General features: G+C 42.3%; 1 protein-coding gene across 1 annotated transcript in view; it reads right to left on the bottom strand.

Annotated features, from left to right (window-relative positions):
* Positions 1–27,720, bottom strand: part of BRSK2 (BR serine/threonine kinase 2) — a 319,951-nt gene that overhangs the window by 73,633 nt on the left and 218,598 nt on the right. Inside the window, exons 4-5 of the mRNA XM_074148741.1 lie at positions 19,046–19,186; positions 9,005–9,121 (exon numbers count right to left, since the gene is read on the bottom strand). Of these exons, the coding sequence (XP_074004842.1) occupies positions 9,005–9,121; positions 19,046–19,186 (258 nt within the window). The remainder of the gene's footprint in view (positions 1–9,004; positions 9,122–19,045; positions 19,187–27,720) is intronic.

Raw genomic sequence — 27,720 nt, 5'->3', positions numbered from 1 at the left:
GAATTTGCTTCTTCTGTAGCAATCCAACAGCTACTCTACACCTGTTCTTTTTAATACCTCAAAGCTTTAACCACTAAACAGTTATGTCACTGGACTAATGCATGGTTTTACAAGCTTTTAGAAGACAAGTTAAATTATTCTTTTGAGAATGCTTGATTAGTGGTGCTTTTTTTTTTTCATATAATAAAAACAGTGTATAGCGTACAGGCCACCCGTAAGGTTCACACAAATCAGAATTAAGAAGCAGCACCAGAATTGGGACTGCAATCTGGAACTGGACAAGCACAGCCAGCTCTCACCAGTGCTAGATTGCTTAGGCAGAAGAGTGAAAGAGGGCAGTATGGGAGCTGTAGGGAAGGTAGTAATGCAACTATAATTTGGAAAAAAAAACATGGTAGCAAAAAGAGTATAGGAATTACATCAGATCATGGACATTCACTCAGTTTAGTCACCACAGAATAGAAAGACCAGTTCTGACATCTTCTATATAGCTGAGTCACATTAGGTTTACTGGAAAACACATCAGGGGGAAACAAAGGAGTACAGACACAGTCTAGGTAACTGTTGAGTTCCTGTCTCTTAGTGTGTCTGAGTTTTTCAGTCTTGCATGCATTTTAGCTTCTGTCAGGTATGATGCTACCATTGCCTTTCCTACAGAAGGTAAGTCATGAAGACACACAGTACGTTAAATGGCTGCCACAGGTGGTGTCTGTGGCTGAGCTAGAAACTTAAGCCAGACCTCTCAAATTCTGCATGGTACCCAGTATGGTTCAGCATCATCCTTCAGCACAATACTTTTTGGGTGGTCGTGCCATCTGGGCACTGGAAGAATCAGTGTCACAATTCGCAGAGTGCTTCTGAGGTTTTTACTTGTATGCGATGACTCCAACAAAGACTTTAGAACTCTTAATTGTGGATGCTGACCAGTGCAACCACCTTGATAGCTTCCTGGGCTAATATCCTTGAAAAGAAGAATGTAAGTGTTGTGAAGAACCCAAGATAGGTACTAACCAAGACAGGTTATTTATGTGTCCCACTAGCAAATGCACTTAAAGCATTTACCCTCCTGATGTCAGCTGCAGTGCAGTGGAATCTGCTATGTCTTACAAAACACCACTGAAATACTGCTAAAATCTAGGAGAATGGGTAGAGAAAATACTATAATAAATCCTTTGAACAAGTTGGATTGATTTGATCATTCAACAGCTGCACTACAACTGCCCAGAAAGCAAAAGTTTCTGGCATAGCCATTCTGAATTCCTGCCAGCACATGATAGCTAAATATCTGCAGCGTTATCTTGGCTATCAGCTTAAAAAGGATCCTCCGGCCAGCCAGAATCCATAGAAAACTCATTTCCATGCTGCCAATCACACAGCAACTTCAACTGCTTTAAAGAGAAAATTCAAATTTAATCAAAAATCTATTTATCTTTCTACAGAGTCATGAATATTTCTTTGGCTTTTATCAATAATTATTCAATATACGTGTGTCAAGAGCAACATTCTCTGCCTCTTCCCCTAGGCCACCTCCTCATCGTTCAGCTACATCTCTGTGCAGCAAAAGCCACAATTGGCCCTTGATAACAAGTAAGTGTATCGCTCAGCAAGATCAAGAAGCAGCTGCTGCCTGCGGGTACTGCTGCAAAAAAGCATCGATGTTGGCAGTGTTTATTTCAAGGGTGATGTGGATTTTCCCAGGCTAGTCTGCCTGGGGCAGGAAGGGCTCTGTGAATGGTCATTCGCAGTTATGGCTCTAGGACACAGTAATCTTAAGGATCTTGAAGGACCTTAGCAAAGCATCTATGTGGGATTTCAACCAGAGGAAATGAGCCAGAGTGCAATGGTGAAATCCAGGACAGCCCTGGAAAGATGTCAGGCATTCAGAAAGAAATGTATATATTCTTGATGTATCTATCCTGAATTTCATCTGAGGAACTAGAAAAGTAGTTCTGGATCTGTGCACATCAAGATACAGTAGCACAGCTACAGTAGATCTGAAACAACCAGGGCCACATCTTCAGTGCAGACGTGATATGCCTGTGACCTACAGGCCTCATTATGTAAGTAAAAGAGACCTGCACTGTGCACACACAAATCAACTGCCCATATGTAGTTTATCTGGGAATATACAGTAACTGCTTTTCCAGAGAAGCAATTGGTTGATCAAGAAGCATAGGGAAAGCAGTGTGATCCTACTCCAGAGTGTGACAACTCACGTGTTATACTGCCTGATGGGTTCCCAGGTCACATCAAAGATGAGACCCATGCCTTAAGATGAAACTACCTGGGGAAGAAGAAAAGCTTTTTTGAGTGCCATTCTTTAGGCCTCACAGCTGGAGGGAGAGTTTCTGTAGAGAGGGAGGAACAAGAAGTCTCCTTCCCTCTGTTTGTCTTATGCATGAAGCTACCTTGATACAGGAGGTTGTACAGGTGCACCAAAGTCCTACCATGTCTAGCTGGTTTTGCTGTTTCTTGGATGCTAGAGGCACTTGTTCAACCCCTGTTAATCACCGTCTCTAAGCTGGCTTTCAGAGACAGAAGCTATCCACTAGTGCAAAAAGCCGCCTGTGCTTTCCCCCCATGCTGGGTAGCAAAGGGTTGAGATGAAGGGGAACGCCAGAGGAGCAGCAAAATAGATAAAGGAGAAGGACATGTTAGGGCATCCTGAGTGGAGAAAGCGATAGCCACTGATCACATAGAAAAGTAAGAAGGGGGAGACTGAAGAAACGGTTCCCGTAGCAGTGAGTAGTTAAGGCTGTAGTAGCTGTAGGTAAGGCTGTAATTAAGGTAGTAGCTGTAGTTAAAGCCGAGTGCTATTTTGCCATTAAAGTTTCAACTCAGTCATTTAGCTTTATATGAGAAAACTCAGCATCTAGCCCTCAGCTAGATCTTACAGCTGTTTACTCCTTGAGTGCAATTACATTTTTGGGAAACCTGCAAATCAGTTCATTAATTAATATATCAGTTCAAATTATTAAGACTTGGAACCTTTTAGAGATCTAAATTTAAAAAATGAAACAGACCCCTATATTAAAAGGGCATAAAATTGCAAAGTTCAGTATTCAAAAGTTAAGAACTGCTAAGTCAGTCTGGGGGTAGTGAATATATTGCTGTCCCCAACACCTCTGTTTTACTTGTGGGAAGTCTGTAGCAATGTGAGGGAAGTTTAGTGCCACAAAGGACAAGCTTGTGATAGAGGCAGCTGATTGACATACTGGAGAATCAAACTCTCTCTCTGCCCCTGCCATAGAATCTTTCTGTGAAAGAAAATGAACAGGTGCCTTGAACTGAGATGTTCACAGGTAATTATGAGTTGCAGGTTCCCCAGTTTTCAAAATCACAGTGCGACACATCTGAAGTTTGATTTACAGTGTTTATAAGCACATGGAGCAGCAGCTGCAGTCAGTAGACACTCTGCTGTCCAAGTTAAGGACTGTTATCAAGCACTGAGTACTCTGGGATATTAGGCCCCAGAGTATCCAACTACAGACTCAAATCTGGTTGGTAATTTTGAGTTGCATTTTGCAGAATCACATGTCCTCATATAAATGGAAATAACCAGATCAATGTGGCAAACATAATATGAAAACAGTATAATTAATGTTTGTAAACCTAAGATACTATGATGAACACCCTATCTAGCATTCATAGCAGTGAGCAGAAATTATGAATGGGTCCATAAAATGAAAGATAAGGAAAAATCAAACATTAAATAGCTGTTTATTAAAAAAACCCCACACCGTCCAAACATCAAATAAGGCAAAGATTTCTTGGAAAAAACCTGTACAAACTTGTAGTTAATGGCCGTATCTTAATGTGCATGGGCTAAGTCAATGCTATACCGGCAATGTGAAGAATACCACATCTTAAATTCTCAGTGCTTCATTTTGCAGACTTAAAGCTCTTTTAACATACCTTAGGATGTATTATAGGTGAGGCTGGTATTAATGGTTATTAATAAGGTTGTCTGGTACTTCCCTTTATAATCCTCATTTTAAATTGCTTATGACTTACCATCAATTTAACAACTTAACAACAATTTTCCTTGCTTTTTGTCTGCCTCAGACTGGTTTTATGTTTGTGTGTGCATGCATCTTGTGAACGGGGCAATACATTTCCATTATATAAGTCTAATCTGAATTAAATGTTTTTTCCCATAAAAAAGGAACATTTCTACTACCCTCAACTGCAAGGGGAAAACTTGATATATTTGTTTGCATTCTCTAGAAAAATGTACGCAAACTAGAAAACTGCAGTTTGCATTTGCTAGCAGAAACTCTCTAAAGCATCAGGATCAAAATTCTACCTGCACTGGTAACACTTCACAGAACAATTTTCCTACCTGAAACTGATACTATGAGCTGCTATGGCTGGGGGTTATCACAAGGTACCAAACTTTAAAACAAAGTGAACGCAAAACCAACGGGAAATAGATCTAGGACTGAGAGCAACTGACTGGGACAACCAGGTAGGAGAAACTAGAGCTGGAACCTAATGGAAAAGAGAAAAGTATTTATGATTTGGGACCAAATATGGAGCAGAAATGACTGGGAGAAGTCAGCAAGACGAGTAACAAATTAGGGAAGGAGATGGGAGCGCAGTGCTGGTAATGGAAGCTCTTGATGAGATGGGGTAAAAAGTACTAATTCTGGTATTTCCAATTTTAAGAGCCTAAATTTGCAACCCTAAAAATAACTGGATGTAGGACACTTGCATATGTTTTAGACAACATGCACACATTTATTATAAAGGGCAAAGTATATGTGCAGCAGCATGTCTTGTCATTAAAATCAGAAATGGTGCTTGGACACTGAGGTGTGTGGCAACTGAATATCGCTCTTCTGAATTATCTACTCATGACAGGTGTGCTGATACACCAAATACAGACGTAAGGGCATCAGGAGGTAGATGATCTCTGCCAGCATTTCTAACAAACACACAGTGCATTGGTTGTTATACATACCTTAAGTTCAAAAAGAGCCAGTAATCAATCATAATGAGAATATGTGATATTTTTTTTTAATAGAACCAGGCAATCTGTGGGTCTGCAAAGTGTTGCTAGGAATTTCTAGGGAGAGCTGAGAGCAGAGGAATTGACTGTGCTGGGGTTGGAAGTTGCTGTTTACTCCGCTATGCCACTGACAGGCACAAGGCTTTCTTCTCACTCTCAATAAGATCATAATCAGCATCGCTCTTCCCACATGCACAGAGTTTTCTGGATGAGAGCAGGGGTTCCCTGTGGAGACACCAATATGGGGGAACCGTTGCATACAGTCAGTTAATTGTGGGGCTGTCAGCAGTGGTGTCAGTCTCCATACTGACTGTCTCTGCAGAGATCAGGTCTGGTGCTGGAATGAGCTACATTTAACATATCAGCTCTGTCCTAGCTCTTGGTTGGGATAGAGATATTTGGAGGCAGGCAGCACACAGACTAGCACTGCTGTGGGTTCTCAGTCACCTGAGAGACTGCGGCAATCTCCATCCAGTAGGACTTGGAAACAGTGTTTCCAAGCTGTGATGAGTGAAATGGAGAGAAGTGAAGAGATGACAAAATTTACTTTGCCGGGTTTCTGTAAGGAGCAATGGGGAATTAAGAACGATCTTTACAAGCTCCCAAGAATCCTATCCTCTTTCAGTACTTCATTTTAGCCATAATCCCTCTTAGTTCAAGAAAAGGGAACAAGATCCAGGGAATGTCTGTCCCAACCCTTCCTACTTTTCCAAGACTCCTCTAGAAATGACTGCAGTTCATGTTCAGAGCAACTTGGGCACTGCAATGACTTGCTAAGATGGAGAACTGAAGCAGAGAAAGGTAATGCATCTTGTCCAAGACCACCTTGCATGCCTTCAGCAGAGACGGAAATCAAGCTCAGATTATTCGAGTCTCAGTCCAGAGGTTTAACCATACGGCACTCACTCTTATTGCCTAGTGACAATTCAAGATGGATTGGACAATATTTACCATTCTGAAACACTGCGAGGCAGAATGCCAGGAAGAATCACTGTGAAAAGAGACAGGGGAGTGTCTTTTCATGTCATTGCCTGGATTTGTAAAGAGGAGGAAGAGCTGAAGAGATCTAAAATAATAGAAGCAGCATCCTACTACATCTTCTGCTTCCTTCCTTGTCTGCTGTCTGCTCACAGACCTCCTCTGCTCTTGGAGGAATGCAGAGATTCACTGTATTACTTTGGCATTTAAAAGACCATCTCTCCGTGAGACTGCAGAAATTGCTGTGCAGAATTATTCCTGCAGACCCTACACACAGCTCCTCTTCCCCTCAAGGATCTAAAGACACGTTTAAATCAACAGCTTATTTCTCTGTGCTGTGTATATGCAGTATTTGCGCAATGCATGCTTCCAGTAGTGGGGATTCATTACAATCAAGGCCCAATGCACAGTCTGTCAGTGACAAATTATGTGAATGAAACAGCCAGCCCATCCTTACCTCCCTCTCCTACACAAACATAACTGGATTGAACTTTTATGGTTTTCTCCAGGTAGCCATTAGTACTACAGAAAACCATGCAGCTTGAAGCCGTAGCTCCCAGAAAACACTGACTCTGAGGTATTCAATACATCAAACTTCGGTCTACATGATTATCTTCATGAAGCCAGTCAAGGCTCTGTGGTAACCTAAAGCCTACCTGAACTTTGGACTAAACTTAGCAGTTCACTTGCGACAGCAAAGAATTCTTGACTGCGCTCTAACCACTCTGCTGTACTGACAAAGTTGGCTGCATCACACGGCTCAACCCCATCTGATCCTCCCACTCTGATTGACAGAAATACCTGGAGACTCCTTGCGTGACTGTCAATGGAAATGTTACCGTTTCATCTCATTATCAGTGTTCACAGCACAGATAAAACCATTCTGGAAATTAACTTCTGGGTGCATGGAAAAGCATCTCATTAAAGCTCAGTATCTCAGCCATGATTCACTCTGTTTTGTTCCTTTTCATGCTGGCTGAAAGTACCAACTACAAGGGTAGGTAAAACTACTGCCTTGAAAAGCTCTGAGGTTGGTTACTGTATGTGTTCCAAGGAAAACGGAATCTTAACTGGATTGCCTTTCCTCGTGAACAGTGTGGCACATTGTTATATATTCCTTCCTTCCTTCCTCCCTTCACCCCCCAAACCAGAGAGATCATAAGACACCAGTATCAGCCATGCTGGGCTCCATGCCAGGAGAATTAATGAAGTGGTGTAATAGCTCACACAGAGGCCTAGTGATTGGCACCACACTTAAAATGCATCTGCAAGGCAGGAGATCATAGTGTTGCGGCTGTGTTCTGTTTATTACAGGCACGTCTCTTCCGTTCCATTGATTTCTTTATTAGCGCGTTTTAAGGTTGCAATGTGGGGGCTGGCTCTGCTTGAAGCATGGAGGTTTGAATTCCAGCACAGCTTATGGAAAGGAAGTCTCCCTTTGAGACTCTAGACCCGGATGACAGAGCCCAGTGCTAACAAGAACAGGAACCCTACCGAGAAGTTCCCCAGGAGTTTGCAAAGTCCTACAGGGCAATGTGAGACTGGGTTGGTTTTTATACTTCCTCTTGGCTTTTTCATGGAAAGAAGGGGGGAAATTTTATCTAAAGAATATAGAGACTTTATGGTAACTGCAGGGAGGATTGCATTTCCTAATCTACAGGGGAGGTTTGAAAGCAGCTGCAAGCAACAGATGTGTGGGCTGATAGCTCCTTGCTTTTCATCTGTGCTGTTAAGAGGTCAAATCTTGGCTTGACATGGACAATGAAGGAACGGGTGGGTCTCAGTGTACTCATCAACCAGCATTTGATCACATAATGAACTTCAAATAATTTTGCTACCCACTATTCACGACTTGGAAAGCAGAGCTGTACAGCTTAGGGCAGAGAGGCAGTGGCTGGGCTGTACAGGCAACCATGATGGCTCCATGTCTACCCTGAATTGCCTTGGTTCAGAGCGCAGACTGAAAAAACATGGACTGTAACCAGCTGAGGATGGGGCTGGGCTGGAGTCATCAGATTCACACTCCCAAAGGCCAGGAAGGGAAGGTCTGTACAGGAAGAACTGGAAATCTGCTGGTACTCTCTGCAACTCCAGTTGCTGAGCTCGCTGTTGTAACAAATTCAGACACAGCTAAAAGCTGGTGTAGTGGTGCCAGGCTGCAGCAGCTCGATGCAGCTGCTGCCTGCCCTTGCCACAGCTCCCTGCAGCAGCCCCCTGCAAGTCATCACTGCACCAAGCTATAGCTGTGGATGGGGCAGTGGGGGCATGATCCAGTGGTGCCCCTAGAGGGGATAGTGATGAGAGAGCATTGTCCCCGGACACCACGTCCAGTCCCAGACCAGGGACCTGGCCTTTGCTAAACTGTTGGGCTTATTGCTGGCTCCCTTGGAAATTCCTAGACAGCTCTTGCTGGCAACTGTATTGCCATGGAAATGTTTTTAGATTGCCCCTGCAATACTCCTCCAAGCAGTCTGCTTTGCATCTGCATTCATGCCCTGCTTGTAATTGCAAAGGACCTTCCTGCCTCCCTGTCAATCCAGCATGTGAGCTGAAAGGAAGCAGTGTGGAGCGTGAACAGGAAGAGCTGCAAGCAGGCAGCCTAATCAGGACATGCAAATTCCATTTCAGAACCCCTAGATAAGTTTTTTTTTACACCCCCTAATATTTTTAAAGCCTCTTCTTAAAACAGCCAATACTACTGCTTTCAGTTCCCCAAAACTATATGGCCAGTGAAAGCAAACACACACCAGCTTAGGCAGATGAATCCAAACCCGAAAGCTTTGATTTTTATAACCATATGTGACACCTACAGAGGCCTGCTTTTCAATGTAAAGCACTTAAAAACCCTTCTTTTATCTATCTTATACAGTATGTGCATCATACCAATTTATTATCTTGCTGCAAAATAACAATGCATGGTGTAATTCTGCAGGTCTTTATTGAAACCCTTAGTATAGACAAATTTTATGTCTGGAATCTATCACTGATTTTTGCAATATGTTCTGAGACACTCACCCACAACTGGTTTCTAGCAAGCTGTCCCCAACCTGCAGTGATGCCATCCCGAAGTCTGCTATCCGGATGTTGTTCTTTTCATCCAGCAGTAGGTTTTCTGGTTTTAAATCCCTGTGGCTGTAAAGAGAGGATCAAAATGTGAGTTCAATTATCCACGACAGCTTTTCCACTCCAAAACTTGTTCTTTATCCAGCATAGCATCCAAACTATTATATTTTAATTGATTTTGTTTTTTTTTCCCATCCCAATCAGGATAACACACATATCCAAGATCCAATCTTTGCAATGCTCTAGACCATATCCCACATGCTCACTCTCTATGAATACAAGGCTTGAGCCTGCAGCGCCTTGACAGGAAATGAACATCTTCAACTTCCAGTGATACCAACACAATCTGAGGGAGAGACTGAGGGAAACAGGCAGGAGGAGAATTTCAGCTTGGATTTAGGGCTGATATACTCCAGCATATGCCAGCTCCTTAAGGTAGGAGGCAACACCATTAATATATTCTGCCAACAACAGGAAACAAAATAGTGGTATCTAGAGAAAAAAACATCCTTGGTGTAAATGCTACTGCAAAAAAAAACCCTATTAGGAGCTGTTTACATAAGCATATGGCTTTGAAATAACGATGGAGATTATTTCTGATGGAGAAACCCCTTCAACCCAGCACTGCTTATAACTGAGGGTGCCTGCAGTGGGAAGGAAGAGAATTCCCTCCTTTCCATCAAAGCTTGATTCTCTTATTTGGCAATATGGGAAAAAACATGTAGCCATGATCTTCAGGATGGCAACTCCTGCTCTAAATCAAAGGTGTCATATATTGACTAATTTATTCATCTCCATTACCCACAGCCAACAACACTGTGCACCCATGTTTGCTTCTTAGTACTCAAGTGCTTTTGTACAACTATTACATTTACTTCATTTTATATCCAAAGACAAAAATCTTCCACAAAATTTGTGATGACTTTGCTTTTTTTTCTTTTTATTTGCAACTCTTGAAGAGTCACAGAGATGAGAAAAGCACTTCAGGCAGGCTAAAGATGAATCTCTTTTCTTGTTTTTGCCTATGAGTAGGCAAAATGAGTCTTTGATGTCTTGCTAATAAAAGCTCCAAAGACGAGCACTCAAACCTTACAGGCAGAACGGCCAGATCTGGTGCACAGTCAGAACACAAACCTGTGGGAAACGGCCAGCCAACAACATGTGTCAGGCAAAAAACAGTCATTTGCAACAGCAGTTTACTAAAACCAGTTACCCTGACCAGAAACTGAACTCAGCAAAAGAACCAGCATGACGATAGTCTAGTCCACTGACATCCATAATGGAAGGCAACCATTTCCTCTTCACTTTTTAAGACATTCCTCTAGCACTCCTTATGCACACAAGTATAATTCTACCTCTATAGCACTGTAAAGAAGGACAGTCTGCCCTCTCAGAAAAGCATGAGAGGCGTGACAATGTCTTGGAAATTATGTCCTCTGATCTGAAGAAAATTCAGGAATGATCAGTTACAGACAACTTGTAAATAATGCAGGTCAATTCTATGCAAAACCAGAGCACACTGTAACAGGACACCTGGGGAATGTAACAGATATTTCCAAAGGGGACTTCCAAAATGGCACATGTTCAAAGCAGGTACTGGTCATTTACCTCAGCATTGAGTCTTATGATTTCTCCCCCTTCACTTTTTAAAGAGCATACACTTTGGTCTCCAATCTTGTATTAACATGATGAACCCTACGCATTAAAGTGACCTTGTTAACCATGGGCAAACAGTCTGCTAGATAATGGAGTAGCATGATTCAGATTTGTGCATACTTTCATCTGACAAAGCAAAAGGTGCTTTATCAAATCTATCTTTCTCATAGAAATCAAAGCTTTGTGGTAACTGGAGACAGAGGACTTATTAGCCATATAATAAATATCAAGATAGTCATACCTACTTGACAAAAAAGCAGGAGATGAGTGACAAGGAAATGTTCCAGAGGCTGTGAATGACCACTTAATGGCCACGAAAAGAAGGCCTGAATGCCATCATCAAGGACAGCAGTCCTGGAAAAAGGCAAGATGGTCAACATCTGCCAAATCTGAACATGCTCCAGCCGCAAGAGTGAAATGGAGTGAAGAGCCCACAGTTCTAAGGCAAGCTAGGAAAGCTTTACACTAATAAGACAGTAGTGTGTGATTTAATCTTTCCTCCAGCAGACATCCTTGTCAGTTCTCATCTTACAACTGGTTTCATTAATGGGGGTGCTGGGAAGATCTCATGTGACTGGGGAGATGCACTGAAGTTCTCCTGTCTGAGGAACGGGGCTCAGTGGCAAGTTAATAGCTCCCTGTAAAGCAAGCAGTGCTTATTTGATGCTATGAAACAAGAAACCTCTCCGTAGCTCAAGCTGAGTGTGTGTCCTTCTACTGTGCTTGGTTTTCCAGTGGCTACGGTTGTTTTTCAGTCTTGGCAACCGCTCCTGGCTGACTGCTGAACAGGTACATGGTGTAGAGGCTGAGGGTGCTGTTGCCTGTGCTTGTTCCACTGTTTGTGTGCTGGCTGATATCACTCATACACATGCAGTCTATAGCAGGCAACTGCTGACATGTGCTTTTTGTACCTAAAAATTTAAATTCTTTGCCTATCCTAAAATAGTATAGGTTTTTAGAGAGAAGGCAACTTGAAGGAATGATCAAGGCACAGCATTATGTAAGCACAGGACGTCCACAAGCATTTCTGCAGCCTGGATGTACAGTCATTACAAAACATTTCATGTTATTTCAGGAAAACAGTGCAGCTAAAGGAAATGCAAAAATGCTCCCCTTCCATGCCTCAAGGCTACCAGCCTTAGCAGACCTGCCACAGGCCCTGGCTGGAGCAGAACGTATGTGAACCTTGAACCAGTCCCACTCCCGGACCACCAAGAGGTGGTGAAAGGGAAGGGACGATACCTTTGAAAATGAATACAATATTCACTGGTGGAAAGGAGTCTCCTCCCCATTTCATCCTGTCTTCCCATCAGATCCACAACACAGACAGTTCTAGGCCTGGGTTTTTAGGGAGGATCAAGTGGGGAAAATGACATTCCAATAAAGTGGCAAATACATTCTGGTTTTTATTGGAGGGCCACTGCAAGACAGAGAGGAAAAAGAGGGGGCCACCATCCATGTTCCAGATGTGGAGTAAGCTTCACCTCACTGCTTGCTTTTTCTTTTTTCTCCAGACACTCACCAAAATAAAACAAAGAAAAATTATCTTGGTATAGCTCTTCACTATAGCCCATTGAGCAGAGTGTGGGCATTTATTGGTGACTCGGCCCTAAAATAGAACAACTGTCACAGAGCAGTCTTGCATCTCTCTGACCCTTCGCCATCCCTCTTTCAACACAGCCCCTGCTGCCCAGTATGGATGGTTAGCATAGGAATTTCATGGTAGCCTGAGTACTTTTGCATTGTGGCAGCACTCCTCTCAGAGATCAAGGTGCCAGTGGGATCAGGCAGTGCTTGCACATTCAACCACCAGAGAATTTTATGCCCCAATGAAAATTTCCTTCTAGCTATCCATTTTTCTGCTATCCATCTTGGGACCACTTTGAATTCATCAAGGCAACATCCTGGGGATAGAAGCCAGGCAGGAGTCTGCACCAGAGTGCCTGAACCGGCATCACTACCACTGGGAATGAGACTTCCTCTCTGCATTTGCATTTCCCATCTTTCCATTGCCAGCTTTTCAAATGGCAGAAGGAAGAGAGAGGAACATATGGGAATAGCAAAGGGTTGTTATAATTTACCTAAGAGCCCAGCAGCCTGGACAGAGTCATGCATTCATATTTGGAAAGAATTCTCTTGTGCCAAAATGAAACAAAACAAAACAAAACAAAAATCCCACTGTATGTGGTAATTACTTGGCATTAATGGTACATTGCAGAGTAAATGCATTTAATTTGGTCCCATTCCAGCTGATCTCTCTGGTTCTCCATGTCTTATATGACGACATCAACTCCTCTCTCTGCAGGTGAACAGAGGACTCGTTACCCTTTCACTGTTCTAAAGGCTCTAGAGCTGTACGGGCTTTATCGCATAGCTGGAAAATCAGAAGAGAAGAAAGCAGCATCTTTAGTGACAAACATGGCAAACTCTCCTATTGAGCCCTGCATAAGCTGAGAAAGAATATGAAAGAGAAATACAGCACAGCAGAAGAAGTCAGTGTAACCCTGATCCAGGGTGGCCACAGACTGCCCAGAGCTCCTCAGCCAAGACAACAGAGCAAGAAGCTAGCTCCAGGAGCCTGCATAAGGCAGGCTGTTGAAGGGAGAGTGTGTGAGTGAAAGGGAGGCATTAAACAAACCATGACAGGGGAAGCACACACTGCCAGACTCTCTGTAACGTCCCTCTTTTACAGATTAGAACAAAGGCTTTACAATTCCCTTGCAGCACAAGGATACAGAGAGAGGTCTGAAAAAAATGTCCCATGGAAATGAGCACAGTTCTTGGAGGTGGTGCGTGGAAAAGGAAAGGCACACATATGCATTACATGTTCCAGCTTCCCACTTAAACACAGGCTATGCTTCTTGCTTTCTGGTCGCTCCCAGTGATGCTATTCAGACAGCTCCTCTAGCTCCCTCCATTGCCTTTCTAGTCCGTCCTCCAGCTCTGGGAATATCCCTGGATCTGTACTGCAGGCAATTGCAGCATACATAAAAAAGAGAAGTAAAATACTCTCTCCCTGTCATCCAGGGTTAGCAGAAGATTTTTGGTGTAGTGACAGATTCTAGATCTTGGATTCAAAGGAGCTATGTCACCTGCACGAGATGACGAACAAACCCCTTATTTTAAAGTGATTTTTGAGCTGAAACATTCATATCAGTTTCTATGACAACTCATTGTAGGTCACAGATTTCTAACCCAAGAAACCTCCTAATTGGAGCAGTTGCAGGTCATTTGCACTAATCAAATTGTTGGCTACTTTGCAAATGCTTTTCTTCCTGACCCCAAAATCACAGAAGGGCCGGAACACAGAATAATTGCTCTGCAGCATGCCTCTTAAAAGTGCCTGATATGATGCAAATAATTTCAGTAATATTTAATAGTGTAAGAAGCAATATTTTAAATTTTCTTGAGCAGAAAAAGCACTTCATCTTACTTTCTCTTGCTTCTGCAAATCAGATCTGAATGTGTAGCTTGTATCTATCTACAGAAGAATCTTTGTTTAGAGCCATGGTTGCTATGCTCAAATTTAGTAAGTTTTCAGAGAATTCTGCAGAACAAATACAGTTATAGCTAGGAAAAAGGACAACATCTATAAACATATACAGAGACCTAGAGAAGCGTTTGTATGCATAAAACCTTGCTTGCTTTTTAACAACTAATTCCATGGATCTATTAAAATATGCTGTTCTTCCCTACCAGCCTTGCCTCAAAACATATATTCATGTATTTCAAAGCCAGAACAGACTGTCAGGTCTGATGACCACTGCTGTACTTGCCAGAGAATGTTACCTGGTTATGATTCCAATAAGACTATGCCATTTTTGAGTTTCCAGTGGCTTATATAAAGAAGTAAACTTACAAAAATACATGTCCTCTGACTTTAGCTGAGCTGGTAACTTTGCCTTTGGCATTGCAGCTGCTGTACTTGATGGGTTTTCTCCGGTTGTCTTTACAGGGGACATCTGAAAATTCCTCACTGTTTCAGAGTGAGTCTCAATCACAGATCTGAAACTCGTGGATTCAGGCAATGATTGGTGAATCTCAGCTCCCAGAAACCAACCTTATTAAATTCCACAATTTCTAGACTAGTTTCACATTTGGAGGCTTTGAGTCACGATTTCAAACTGTCCAGCTGCTGCAGTCTTAAGTGTTCGACAGATCATCCTCGCTGAACACTGTAGCGTGCTCCTTATAAACGAAGCAAGGCAGAGCAGGAGTCACTAGGAGGGTGGCACTATCCGACAGAACATGGCACCTGGCATTCTTCAGCTATCTCTGTTTCTCGAAGACATCCCAGATTTCTCCCTAAAATCGTGCTTTCTTTACTGACAGTGCTCTGCGGCTCCTGCCTGCAGGAATATACCAGAGATTTTGGCACTACTGCTGTGAAATCTCGAAGCGTTATTTTGTAAGGAGCCTTCCCCCCTTCCCCTGCACTGACGGAAAGAAGACAAGGCAAAGTCAAACAAAGCTCTTATTCATTGCCTCAGCCCTCTAAGTCACACACCCCCATGCCTACGCATGCACACACAGACACACTTCAGCAAGAGCCTTGTGCGTACTCAAGCAGGCAGAGCCCCAGGCAACGAAAGGAGAAAGGGCCCTCATAATTGTCATTTATCAATATTCATAAAGAACCTGCCTTAACCCCCTCTTGTGCATGCTCAGGAAAAAAAACATAAAATGAAACCCAACCAAAATAAAAATAAAATGAAATAATCATCTCGCTGCTCATTACCGCGGGGGATTTCCTCTCAATGTCACCACTGCCCTGTGCAGTAATTGGCATTATCTGTTATCTCTGAAGCCATAATAAGGTTTGCCACGGGGCATTTTCTGTAATCATATTTTTATTTGTCAGCCCGTGAGGTACAGACACCAAATATGAGCTTGACCAAAGCAAAAACCCGGGGCACACGAAATCGGCAGCCCGCCAATCCCAGCTCCTGCCGGTGATGTCACACCCAGCCAATGAGGCGCCCGCCAGCTCCCCGCGCCCGGCTCCCGCCCGCCGCCGCCGCTGCAGCATTCCCTCGCTCCACATAAAGGAGACTCTTCCAGGGGAAAGCAAGGATTTGCGACCTACCCCGACAGGTGCTCCTGCATTGTTTCCGACAGAAAATATAGCCGGCACCGAAGCAGCTGAGAGCAGTACGGAAGCAGGATATTCAAAAGGCACTATTGGTTAGGGGCACCCAGCTGAGACAGCTTAACGGCCCTGAGTTTAGGAGAGCAGACGCCCAGCATTAGGTGAGTGACAGCTTCAGAGAAAAACACCGGTTATGCCCAAAGAAAACTCCCTAGGCTAGGATGGTTCTTACACTGATGCCCAAGGAACCCCAGGTTCCTCTGCCATTTCCTGCATCGCTGCTGAGCACGTCTGCTCGGGGCGCTGCAGCACGGTGCAGAGCCCTCGGAGCTCGCAGAGAGGAAGAGCTGGAAGCAGAAGCAATAATGCTGCATCACTGGGCTAACGGCTCTGCCTGCCAGTTCAGGCAAAGCAGCAAGGTAACACAGATACACAGTTTGCAGGATCCCACGTAATACCTCTGCATGGCACTGTCTGTTCAAACCCTAGCACGGCACAGTGCTACATACACAGAAAAGTCCTTAGAGAAACCTACAGTGGATTATCTGTAACCTTTCCCCCATGGCCAACCTGTATCACAAAACCCCGTAAGTGACTGCAGCTTGGAGTGAGGTACATCAAATCTTCTCCCACTGTTTCCATTAAATAAAATAAGAACAGAAAGCTCATACTTTTTTAAAACAACACACAAGCAGACTCAAGCTCCAAGGCTATTCTGCTGCTTTGTTTGAGCTGCTTGTTTGAAAACACCTCTCAGACACAGGTGATGTCTCCACACAGTAGCAGCAGAAGCCTTTTACTGGTGAGACGATTGGGGAATCCTTTCTGATTCTTTGATCTGGGAATTCTAGTGTATCAATACATTTTGAGCAGTGAAAGCTGAATGTAGTTACATACTGCTGTGAAAGTAAGCCACAGATATTTCACGGTGTTTGGGAGGTACAGGAAGAAGATGGGACAATGATACAGGGCTGGGGACACCAGGCTATCAATCTATTCTGCCAGTAGGTTAGAGGCACCTACATTTAGTCATTAACCAAAGCAGAAGCCTTCATTTTTCAAAGTGGTCATAACTGGATAACCTGGCTGATGAGATGATTTGTCATTTCACTGCCCCACGACAGGACAAGGTCAGGCTTCATTGCTTAGGAAAGCACATTAACTTTTATACTCACACACACGCACACATATATTTATGCATGCTCTGATTTTCAAAAAGGGTTTAATGATAACTGTCCAGAATACAACACAGAGTCTAATATAACACAGACCACACAAGTCTCAGAGTGACCTGGAGGGAGGAAGAGCTTATGATTTACTGCTAACTTATTTAGCACTAGCTGCTAGTCGAGTGGGAGTTGGCAAGGAGACGGAGGATTTACTTCTAAACAAGACTACTGCCCACAATCCAATGTGTTTAACAGAGGAAAATGGATTCCTCAAGAGAGACACGCACGCTGCCTTGAAAATTCTACATACCGTTAAGCCAGCAGAGGTGCTTGTCTGTCTGACAGCATCACCATGATCCTCACTCAGTTTACTGAAGTCTGCCATATCAAGAGGTATCCATCACAAACCCAAAGGACTAGTATGTATGCATATATATGCATACTTTCACAGAAACTTCTCTCCCAATGGAGGTTCGCGTTTCTCTGGAATACTCATTTGGAAGAGTAAATAATTTCTCTTCAGTTGTACTTAAACATTTTTGATTCTTCTTGGACTGGGTCTCTAAGTGTTAAGCCAAGTAGGGAACAGAAACACGTATGTACGAAATCCACCAGTGGTTCACTGCCCAGTGTACATAAAAAATAACAGCTCTACATCCTACCAAGGATTATGTGGATTGTAAGAAGGTCATGATCACTCAACCCAGATGATTAGCAGGGAAGAAAAATTGTGGAATGTGCAGAATAAAACTTGTCAGAGGTCTCTGCCAACAGACAAAACTTAGATCCTTTAGTTAGGGCCTGCAACCTGCTCTTGGCTAATCTACGAATTTTTCTGAATGTCGTAACCCTACCAGTGCCAGGTAGGCATTGTCCTCAGGAACCTTCTCACCCTGATCCACCACTTTGAACTGCCTTTTCTGCTAACAGTATACTCCTCTTAATATATCCTCAAGAAAGGCTCTGATTTCCCTTTCCATTTATTAGAAATGTGCTCTCTTTCAGACTAGTATTTCCTGTTGAAATGAGTCAAAGATGTAGAAGGAGGGGGCTAGAAGAGCAAGTTAAGTATTTAAGCATCCATTTTTTCTGTGGCCATTTATGCTGTGGATGACTGGTTTGCGAGTTCCTAGCTCAAAACTGGAGGTAAGGAAAATCACTGTACGGTTACTGAGAGGTAACCACACAGTGACTGTGCAAATGCAACTACTGCAGTATCTATCAGTGGGCCTCAGCCTCCTGGAGGGGGGATCTACGCCTGTCTGTGGCTATGGAGAAGCAGCCGCACAGACATAATGTAAATGGTCTCCCCCCACCAACCTAACTGTGAAGAGCTGCATTTCTGAAAATAAGCAGGTAGTTATGGGTCAGCAGCTATACAGAAACTCTGTGCTCAGGCTGATCACAACAACTTGATTTCAGTATAACTTAAATAGCCTAAACTTGCTGAAGATGAAGGAGAAACTGGTCCAATTTAAAACCACCTGAAAGCACAGGTTAACCCACACTTAATGGTTAAATCATATGATGGAGTTAGTGAGTATCAATAGCAATCAGATCAAGGAAATTCTTCCCTGCTGGAAAGGAAATTAAAGGCAACAGTGACTCAAATGCCCAGAAGGGACTCAGTGAAGGGTGCCAAAAGCCAGCAGGTTTCCAAAAACTGGAAGAAGCCATAAAATGACTTTGCTGTATTCATCATTGTCCCAAGTTTCTTCAGGGACTCATTTTGATATAGTGTATGTAACTCTCCATTATTACCAAGTGCTCCAAGAATGATGGAAATTAAACTGCTTTTCCTTGGTGGTTTTGGTTTTCCTGGTTAAAGCATTCCCGGTGAATAAATTCTCCTCCAGTGAGAAATGACGAACAATCTTTTCCATGAAAACTCTCTCTGTGACTGGTGCACTGTCTCACAGACAGCCAAGAATTAAAAAAAAACATCAGCACTTTATACAATTCTTTCAGAGCTTTACAACATCAGTTACTTACTAGTAAGTAAAAGTATCAAGAAATGAGATCCCTTTATTCTGTATTTTTATGTAATAGGTAACTCCCGTTGGAAATGGCAGCACTCACCATATTGAATGACTATGGCAGAAGTCTAAAGCAGAGATGATTTGTCGGAAGAACTTCCTGGCTTCTTTTGGTGTCAATCTTCCCTTTTTTACGAGATAGTCGAAGAGCTCCCCACCTGACACGTGTTCTAGCACCAAATACCTAGAAAATAACAAAGCCAGGATTTTGTAAGCACATTATAATACCAACCTCCTCACACACACACACACAGAGTTATATACAAACACCTCTATTTACATGTGGTTAAGGAGAGCATTTCTGAAAAGAACAGTGGAAGAGAATCAGAATTTTAAAATTGGGAGTGATCAATATTTTTAACAGGGGTTCTGCAAACTTCAGACATACCACTGTTGAATTCAGTGTTCAATATAATAATGGGAGATAATCTGGAAGCAAAAAATGACTCAAAAGGCCAGGAGGGGAAAAAGAGAATAATTAGGTATAAGATTTCACAGCAGCTCTTAAAGCTACTGTGGAGTGAGACTGCGTACTAAGAAGCCTCAGGTCCCTTAACTGTCCCAAGCTGACAGTTCCTTTATGAAACAGCTGTGCCAAAGCTGCACTCACATACTGTTCTGTCATGGACACCTGAGAACCAGACAGATGTCAACAAACTAGAGGGAATTAAAAAAAAAAAAAAAAAAAGGTGAATAGTTTAAATTATGAAGAAAGATAAAAATAACTGCATGTGTGCAGCCTACGTAGGGGCTTCAGCTTTTGCTGCTGAACAGCAGTGATTTGCTGGAGTAGTTGCCCTCCCTTGCAATTCAAATGTGAAAAATGTGACACTGAGTGAATAAATGTGGCACGATGAGGACCTAGGAGCAAGAGACCTCACATAGCAACCCTGGCAGTCATAGAGAGAAGAGTGAAATCTTCTCGAAGGAAAGGACTTGCCATGGATGGACCGTCTTGTTGTTTTAAGTGGGGGTAATGAAAGGCAGCCAAGCAGAGGAAAACTTAGTATAAATTTCTGAAAATTTTGCCTAACAGTCGGAATGAAATAGTTTCTCCAGGGAAGTGGCAGGAACACCATCAACTGAACCATTTAAAAATAAACCAGATATAATATGGACTAAGCAATAAACTCATACTGGCAAGAGGATTGCTTGAAACCTCCATGGACTTTTTTCCATCTCTGTTGTGATTTTGTGCTCTACTCTCTCCTTGCTTGTTTGTCCAAATTATACTATTCTAATACAGAATGAAGAAATTATGCAGTAAGATTATTTATTCAGAATCTGAAATGACAAGTATAAACAATAAATTATTGTTATTTCTACTGAAAAATCACTTTTGTTCTTTGGCTCTGTTAGCTGGTTTAAACCCTGTAAGAGAGGCAGAAACCTGCACTCCTCCCTGGCTGCCTAACTCCTTTGCAGTGAGTGTCAGGGCTGCATAGCAAGGCATGTAATCTGAAAGGTGGTTTCTGTAAAGCACCAATGCAAGGGTTAACAGGGCATTCAAACCTTTGGCAGTTTGTTTGAGAGACATCACCAGAAAATTTGCAGAGAAGAATTAGATATTTTTCCAAATTTTGATTGTACTTCTCTGTTCCCTCCTCCCAACAGCACAGTGGACCAGCCTGAACTGTGTGAGCAGGATGATCCCCATCTCAACGCTTCGCTTTACAGCAAGCTAGTTTTATTACCAGTATTAATCCAACTCTTCACATTTGAGTGAACAATGAAAATAATTAATCCAGCATATTATCTTTTATGTACCTCAAGCAGCATAATCTTGGAGGAAATTTCTAAATTTGAAATGGAAAGAGGAGAAGATTATTATAAATTTTGGGACTTAATTATTCCTGTTTTCAATGCTTCCAAAAACGATGGAACAGTTGAAGGAGTAAAAAGCTGTTCTGAGGAAAGTAAAACTGGCTTAATGATAATGGCATTAGCCTTGAAGTTGCAAAAGTGGGACCTGAGCTCCTGGTCCATCATCAGCTCCTGTGGGACTTCCAGCTGTGTGAGCTCCCAGACAACACAAGGAGAAAGCATTTCTGTGCCTTACAGAAATGCAGCAGAGAATGCAGTAAGAGACAGACATTAATATTGTCGTCAGCTAAGTAAGTAGTATAAAAGCACAAAAAAATGGCCAACAAAATGAAATTCTAAACTTGAGGGAATTAGAATTAGAATTTTCTGCAATTTTTATCAAAATAGAAAGTTACCAGAAATATGGTAATACTGACATTTTTTTCATTAAAACAAGTAAAAAAGAGAAAACTATTGACTTGAAAATTACATTTGGAATATGTGGGTTATCTTCTTTCCAAGAAGAGATGAACAGTTACCAGACTGTCTACTGAGTACCCCTTGGTAATATGGAGATCACCTTTTATCTGCATTCCATTTTTTGAGCAAGACATTTATTGTGGTTTGGACCAGACTGGCCATGGAAATGAAAGACAGATACTCTCTTTTACTTCTCTCTCCCTTCAGGGAGAGAAGGGTGAGAGAGAAAAGAGACTTCTGAGTATAAAAAAAGAAACTAAAACTACTTTAATGAAAATATTAATAAAATAATAAAAAAAAATAATGAAATATATACAAAACTGTATCAACCTCCCAGGACGACAATCACGTCCCAGACTGGACTCAGCAATGTGAGGGGAACTGGATTCCAGATCCGGATTCCAGAAGACATGGATTGGGATCAACGGTAGAGATTGGGAATAGACAGAGTCCTTGGACGCTGGTCATTGAAGAAAGAGAGCTGACCCTTTGATCCCTCAGCTTTTATACTGAGCATGATGCAAATGGGATGGGATACCCTGTTGGCCAGTTTAGGGTCACCTGTCCCATCCGCTCCTCCCCGCAGGTGCGACCCCTCTACTCTTTTCTGCTTCCGACCCTCCAATGGGGCAAATAACAGTTACTTGACCTTGCTTATTACAGCAGTAAGTATAAGAAAGAGCCTCTCTGCATACCATTCCTTGGCACAAATTAGAAACAATCAGGTCTTATCACTCTGGAATCAGACAGTCTTGATAAAATACGCCGTTAATTTCAGAGAGTTCACTTAGAAGAGGCTTAGCTGAAAAGTAAAATAACTGAAGAGAAAATTGCTTCTGTTTTACCTCCAACCAGGACAACACTGAACTGCTCAGAAGAAAGCTGATACCCAGTAGCCACCAGCACTGGGATGTCCACATTTTCAAGTCCCAATCTTCACTTTCCAAGCCCTGGCTAACAGACACTCTGGTAAGAGGGTTTGCTGTATATTTCATTCTCCCTCCCATATTAGAGACAGATCTGGCAAACTGTCCCATATGGCAGACCCAAGCCTGGCACAGAATCAATTCTAAAATTCTCCTTGACAGCTCCCTCTCTCACTGTGCCCAGCAGAAGCTGGATACAGCAGTGCATCTTGCCCCCAAAATTCAAATTGATAGCTGCTTTCTTTTTCTGGGAGGTATTTTACGAAGATGATTGCAGTTACAGGCACACAGAACACTCTCCGCACTGGTTTCAAATGCAGAGTTTTGGAAAATTACAGATCCAGCATTTCTGTCACCCACAGCAGGAACTGCAAAGCAATTTATTTTCATCAACTTCATCTTATTAAAACCACTCAACAAAAATGCACTGACACGTTGTATGAAATATAAAACAAATTGAAAGACAGGGAGCATTTACAAGGTTATTCATTTTTGCTTGCCACCTAGAAGCACCAGATATAATAATGGAAATGAACAGGGGAGAACATTTGAAAAAGATTTGTGCCTACGACAAGTCAAGGGACACAGAGAAGCACAGCAATGATGTATTCTGATCTGACAAAGCCCCCAACGTGACAGGAGTGAGAAGGACGACAAACCCATTCCCCAGTGGTCAAGTGCAAGAAATAAATGCTGCAGGGATTGTTCCACAAGCACTAAGCCGTTACGTTGCAGCTACGATTTCTGAGTTTGGATTTGCAGCTGGTCACCCTCCAACCCTATTCCCTCCAGTACAATGCAGGGTTTTTTTAGGATAGCCCCCAACAAGGAGATTTTCGATTAAAGAAGGGCATAATTCAGCACCTGCCTCCATCTCTGTGCAAGCCAACGTTCTGCTGGTGCATTACATGGCACAGTAGTAGTACACATGTTACTTCCAAACAGGCCAACAAGAGGGGTTTAAACATTTCTAAGTGTTGCACCGGTTATAACTATCACTGTACAGCTTACACAGCCCCCACGAAATGCCGTGTGTCTGTATTTATCCCTCTATCTGTGCATGAGTGAGTGTGTCTGAGTGACTCCATAAAAGAAGAGAATACACTGAAAAAGCCAAACAGAAAAAGCAAAGGAAATAAAGAGAATTATTCCAGAGGCTGGAAAATAAGGCATACAGACACTACATCTTTCCTGAATCTGTGGCACAGAAGAGAATCGAGGTCTCCTGAGTCCACATCAGCATCTAAAATCCTTTACTTTAGAAAAGTGCTATAGGATTGGAAGTATGCCAGTGCCAACTCTTGGAGGATCTAGTAGAAGGTAAATAACACATAGCCTGTAGGGGAGAAAAACACTAAGAAGTATTTTCCCGAGTTTCCCCTTCCCTTTTATCTTTCCCAGATACGACAGGTTCTCATCTCATGACAGTACTACTTTTCCCATTTACGCTAAGCAAGCGAGCGAATTCTAAAAATCCCAGAACAGTAACCAGAACTAGTCTCCTATTACATTTGGAGATGAAAAGTAACTTACTGGTGAATGAAGCTTTTTTTTTTAAAATCCCGTCTATGTAAGATTGACAACATCAGTTTTCCCACTGTAAAAATGTAGGAAACCCTGCTCTGTAATAGCCATTGCAAGGAGGTTCAAGGAAAGGAAAGACCCAGCCTCTGGCTGGCAGCATGCACACAACCTGCTGTGATAATACAGAGAGGAGCTATATTAGTACAAGAGACTCTGTGAGACCACTTCACCCTCACATCTTGGATGCTCTGAACACACGCTAGCTCTTCTAATCCTTGCATTTCACATGACAGAAGCATTACAAGTATTAACCTCCTATTCTTTACTGATAGGGAACCGTGAAGCAAAGTGATTTGCCCAGGGTTGCAGTCACCCAGTATCAGAGCTGGGATTAGCACCTGTGGTCCCTTGTGCCTTCTACTCCATGCTGTTCCCACCACCAATTTCCTTTCTGCTTGCTAGGACACTGGAAAGGCAAGAAAGTATCAGGCTTGTGCAACTCAATAGGAAGCCAAGCACAATGTGGTGTTAAAAATAAATTCTCGATTACTTGTTTTCCTCATTAGATATATTCTTTAAGAGGATGCAAAAATTTTCACAGGCCACAGTGTGCTTTCACAGAGACATCAAGATCTACATCTTGCATGATATCTCATGTTCCTGCTACAAGCCAAGACATGAAACAAAAAATCTCTGGTTAAGTTTCAGAGCTTCTATCTATTCCCTTTGCCATTTTGCCATCTGCATCCCATCATCACCACCTCCCCAACAAAAGCTAGTAAGTTCCTAACCTCAAATGACCCAATACATATCATATCAGAGACACGCATGCAGCTTATAAAAGCAAGCTTAGAATAGAGTAATCCTAGGATCTTTTCTTTATTTCTTTTTGGTTCATTTTTATTTACTCTTTCAGGAACCAAAACAGTAAAGAAGTAATAACAAAAACTAAACAATATAGCAAAGGAGGGATGATTTCTGCATGTGAAAGAGATGGAGTAGCCAAGATGAATATGGAGAAATGTGGTCTTAAAACTACCTTTGTACCCCTCAGATTCTGGCTATACCAGGAACGAGCACAGACTCCAGAGCTCCCTAATTCACAGTAGCCTCCCCATGGTTGACTGTGGCTTGTTCTGTAGCTTAGAGTGGAAATTTAATAAAAGAGCACTGTGCCTCTCCTCCTCATCACCCCGACTTGCCTGTATTCTGGGGATCACAAGATGTGACAACCCACAAGTTTCACATCATTCCTGCATCCTTCAAATCATTTTAATCCTTTCCAAGTCCTGCATGTCAGTAGGACCCCTACATAGAGGACGGTCCTTTTTCCCCTGGGAATGATCAATAAATATCCAATGATCAACAATAATTTTGTCTATAATCATCATATATTTTGGTTATATCCAACTACGCTAACTACCTGACAGGGCTGTGAAGATTTATGATGACACTACCACAAGTTAAAAAAAAAAAAAGCCGTGACTTTTGCCCCAAAACACACACAAAAAAAATTGCAAAATTTAGACAGATAAAAAATCAGTACAGTTTTCTTCCTTTTCTCCTGAATAAACTAAGATGTTGGTTTTCATCTCTAACATCTTTGGGTGTCCTATCATCAGCTCAAACACAACAAGGCTAAAACAGAACTCAGCCTTGCTACCCCATTCAACTTCTTCCTTCCTCTACCCCTAGGGACCACACTGCTTGTTTGATTACAATTCAGGTTTCTAGTGTGGGTGTTACCTTTGACTCAGGCTTTCTTCAGATCTCGTATCTGTTAGATGTTTTCTTTATTACACCTCTAAGATAATGTTTTTCCTATCCACAGGGCTAAAATTTCATGTCCAATTTTAGCTAGATATCTTGTACCTAAGGGGAGGGACTCTTTATCAGGGAGCGTAGCAATAGGACGAGGGGTAACGGTTTTAAACTGAAAGAAGGGAGATTTAGGTTAGATACTAGGAAGAAATTCTTCACTGTGAGGATGGTGAGACACTGGAACAGGTTGCCCAGGGAAGTTGTGGATGCCCCATCCCTGGAAGTGTTCAAGGCCAGGCTGGATGGGGCTTTGAGCAACCTGGTCTAGTGGGAGGTGTCCCTGCCCATGGCAGAGGGGTTGGATGTCGATGATCTTTAAGGTCCCTTCCAACTCTAACCATTCTATGATTCTATGATTCTAATTCATCATCATCTCTTTCACTTTGATAAATACATTCTTGTCTCACTGCTAGCAATTCAAAATAGATATCAGATTATTACTGCAATATCATTTTCTTAGCTTTCCACTTTGACCATTCCCTCCATGCCTCCATTGTCTCCTTTCTTCATACTGTATCTAACAAGAACTAGCTGTCTTCACTTCTAGACACCTTGTAGCCCCTTCTGTAGGCAATCTAGGATCTCTTCCTTGGCCTTTGAGGCTGACATCTGTCTCTGACCAGCCTCCAAAGCCAGGTTCCACCATCCACTTGTTAAATATCCAGATGAACAATTCTGTGCTCTTAAAACACGTCCCCCTACACTTGGAACAGCATCATTGTTAATGACAGAGCTACATCATTGTTTTTCTTCAGCTCCCTCCTGAATACTGTTCTTTGCTGTGATGCTTGAACACAGCTTGGCCTTTCCCATTGTGGGGTTGCCAACAGTTGGTTTGCATTTTTGATTGTAAGCTAACTAGGGCATAGGCTCTGTTTTTGCCCCACTCTTGTCCAGTGCCAGAACAGCAAGGTCTTCTCCATGACCAGATTGTCTTTGTGCTATAATATTATGAAGGCATAACTTACAAGAGCAACAAGGACACTTTTGGTGATAATTCCTCCTTCCCATCTGGTGGATTATGCTACAATTTACTAAAGGGTGCCGTTGCTCAAGCCCTAGGAAGCTTTGAGGAATAACTCACAAAGCTCTCACTGAGGCAAGGCAGCTACATGCTACCTCTAAAGCAGGACTGCAACAAAAGAAACAGCAATGTCTGGAAAAATGCTGTTAAAGAAAGACTAACTGGCACAGAGAACACTGGGACCAGGCATTACAAGATTTTTATGGCAAAATAACAAAAAAAACCCAAACAAACAAACACACCAGTTATGATCTGTAAAGAACGAAATGCTGCCTTTAAGCCATTAGCAAGAATGGTGTGAAACACTAAAATTCTTGCCAGATGGGATTGCCCGCAGCAGCCCATCACTATACATCCCAGTGTGGGTATGTAGCTCCTGTTTTCTTAGCCTTATAGATGAAGACAATTTACAAGACATTCACAGCTACACAAATTAGGTCCTCTGGGGCAATACAAAAGTATTTATTATTATAAAAGTGTTAAATGGATAGAGATCTCTAGATGAAAGCTCATACTGAAACACAAAGTATTTCAGGTAAATATTATAAATGCAAAATTAAGAGTCACAAGAAATACTCTCCGGTGCTCTAGGAATGGTAGTCGATTCATAGAGCTTCTTGTTTTAGTGAGGCAATAGAAGGTTTGTTCATTAGGGCATGTGATTAGCTGTCTGTTAGGGAACCAGTTAATAATCCAGGGTAATGATCAGACAAGGGGTAATGGTTTTAAACTAAAAGAAGCTAGATTTAGAGTAGATGTAAGGAAGAAATTTTTTACAATGAGGATGGTGAGACATTGGAAGTGGTTGCCCAGAGAGATTGCAGATGTGCCATCCCTGGAAACATTCAAGGTCAGGTTGGATGGGGCTCTGAGCAACCTGGTCTAGTTGAAGATGTCCCTGCTCATTGCAGGGGGGTGGTTGGACTAGATGACATTCAAAGTTCCCTTCCAAACCAATTGTTCTATGATTCTACGATATTTACACATATGACACACAACCTCACTTAAACCTAAGCAAGTAGCCTGAATGTACCACTGAGTACCATCACACACCATTGGGTGATGTTCTAGGACTTTTACTAAACCAGAAGTTAGACTGGATGTTCATGTGGCACTGGCTAGCTTTTAAGATACAGAACT

Source organism: Numenius arquata, chromosome 6 (assembly GCF_964106895.1).
Source record: "Numenius arquata chromosome 6, bNumArq3.hap1.1, whole genome shotgun sequence".
In the NCBI taxonomy this organism is placed as follows: Eukaryota; Metazoa; Chordata; class Aves; order Charadriiformes; family Scolopacidae; genus Numenius; species Numenius arquata.
This window is presented reverse-complemented; position numbering and strand designations above follow the sequence as displayed.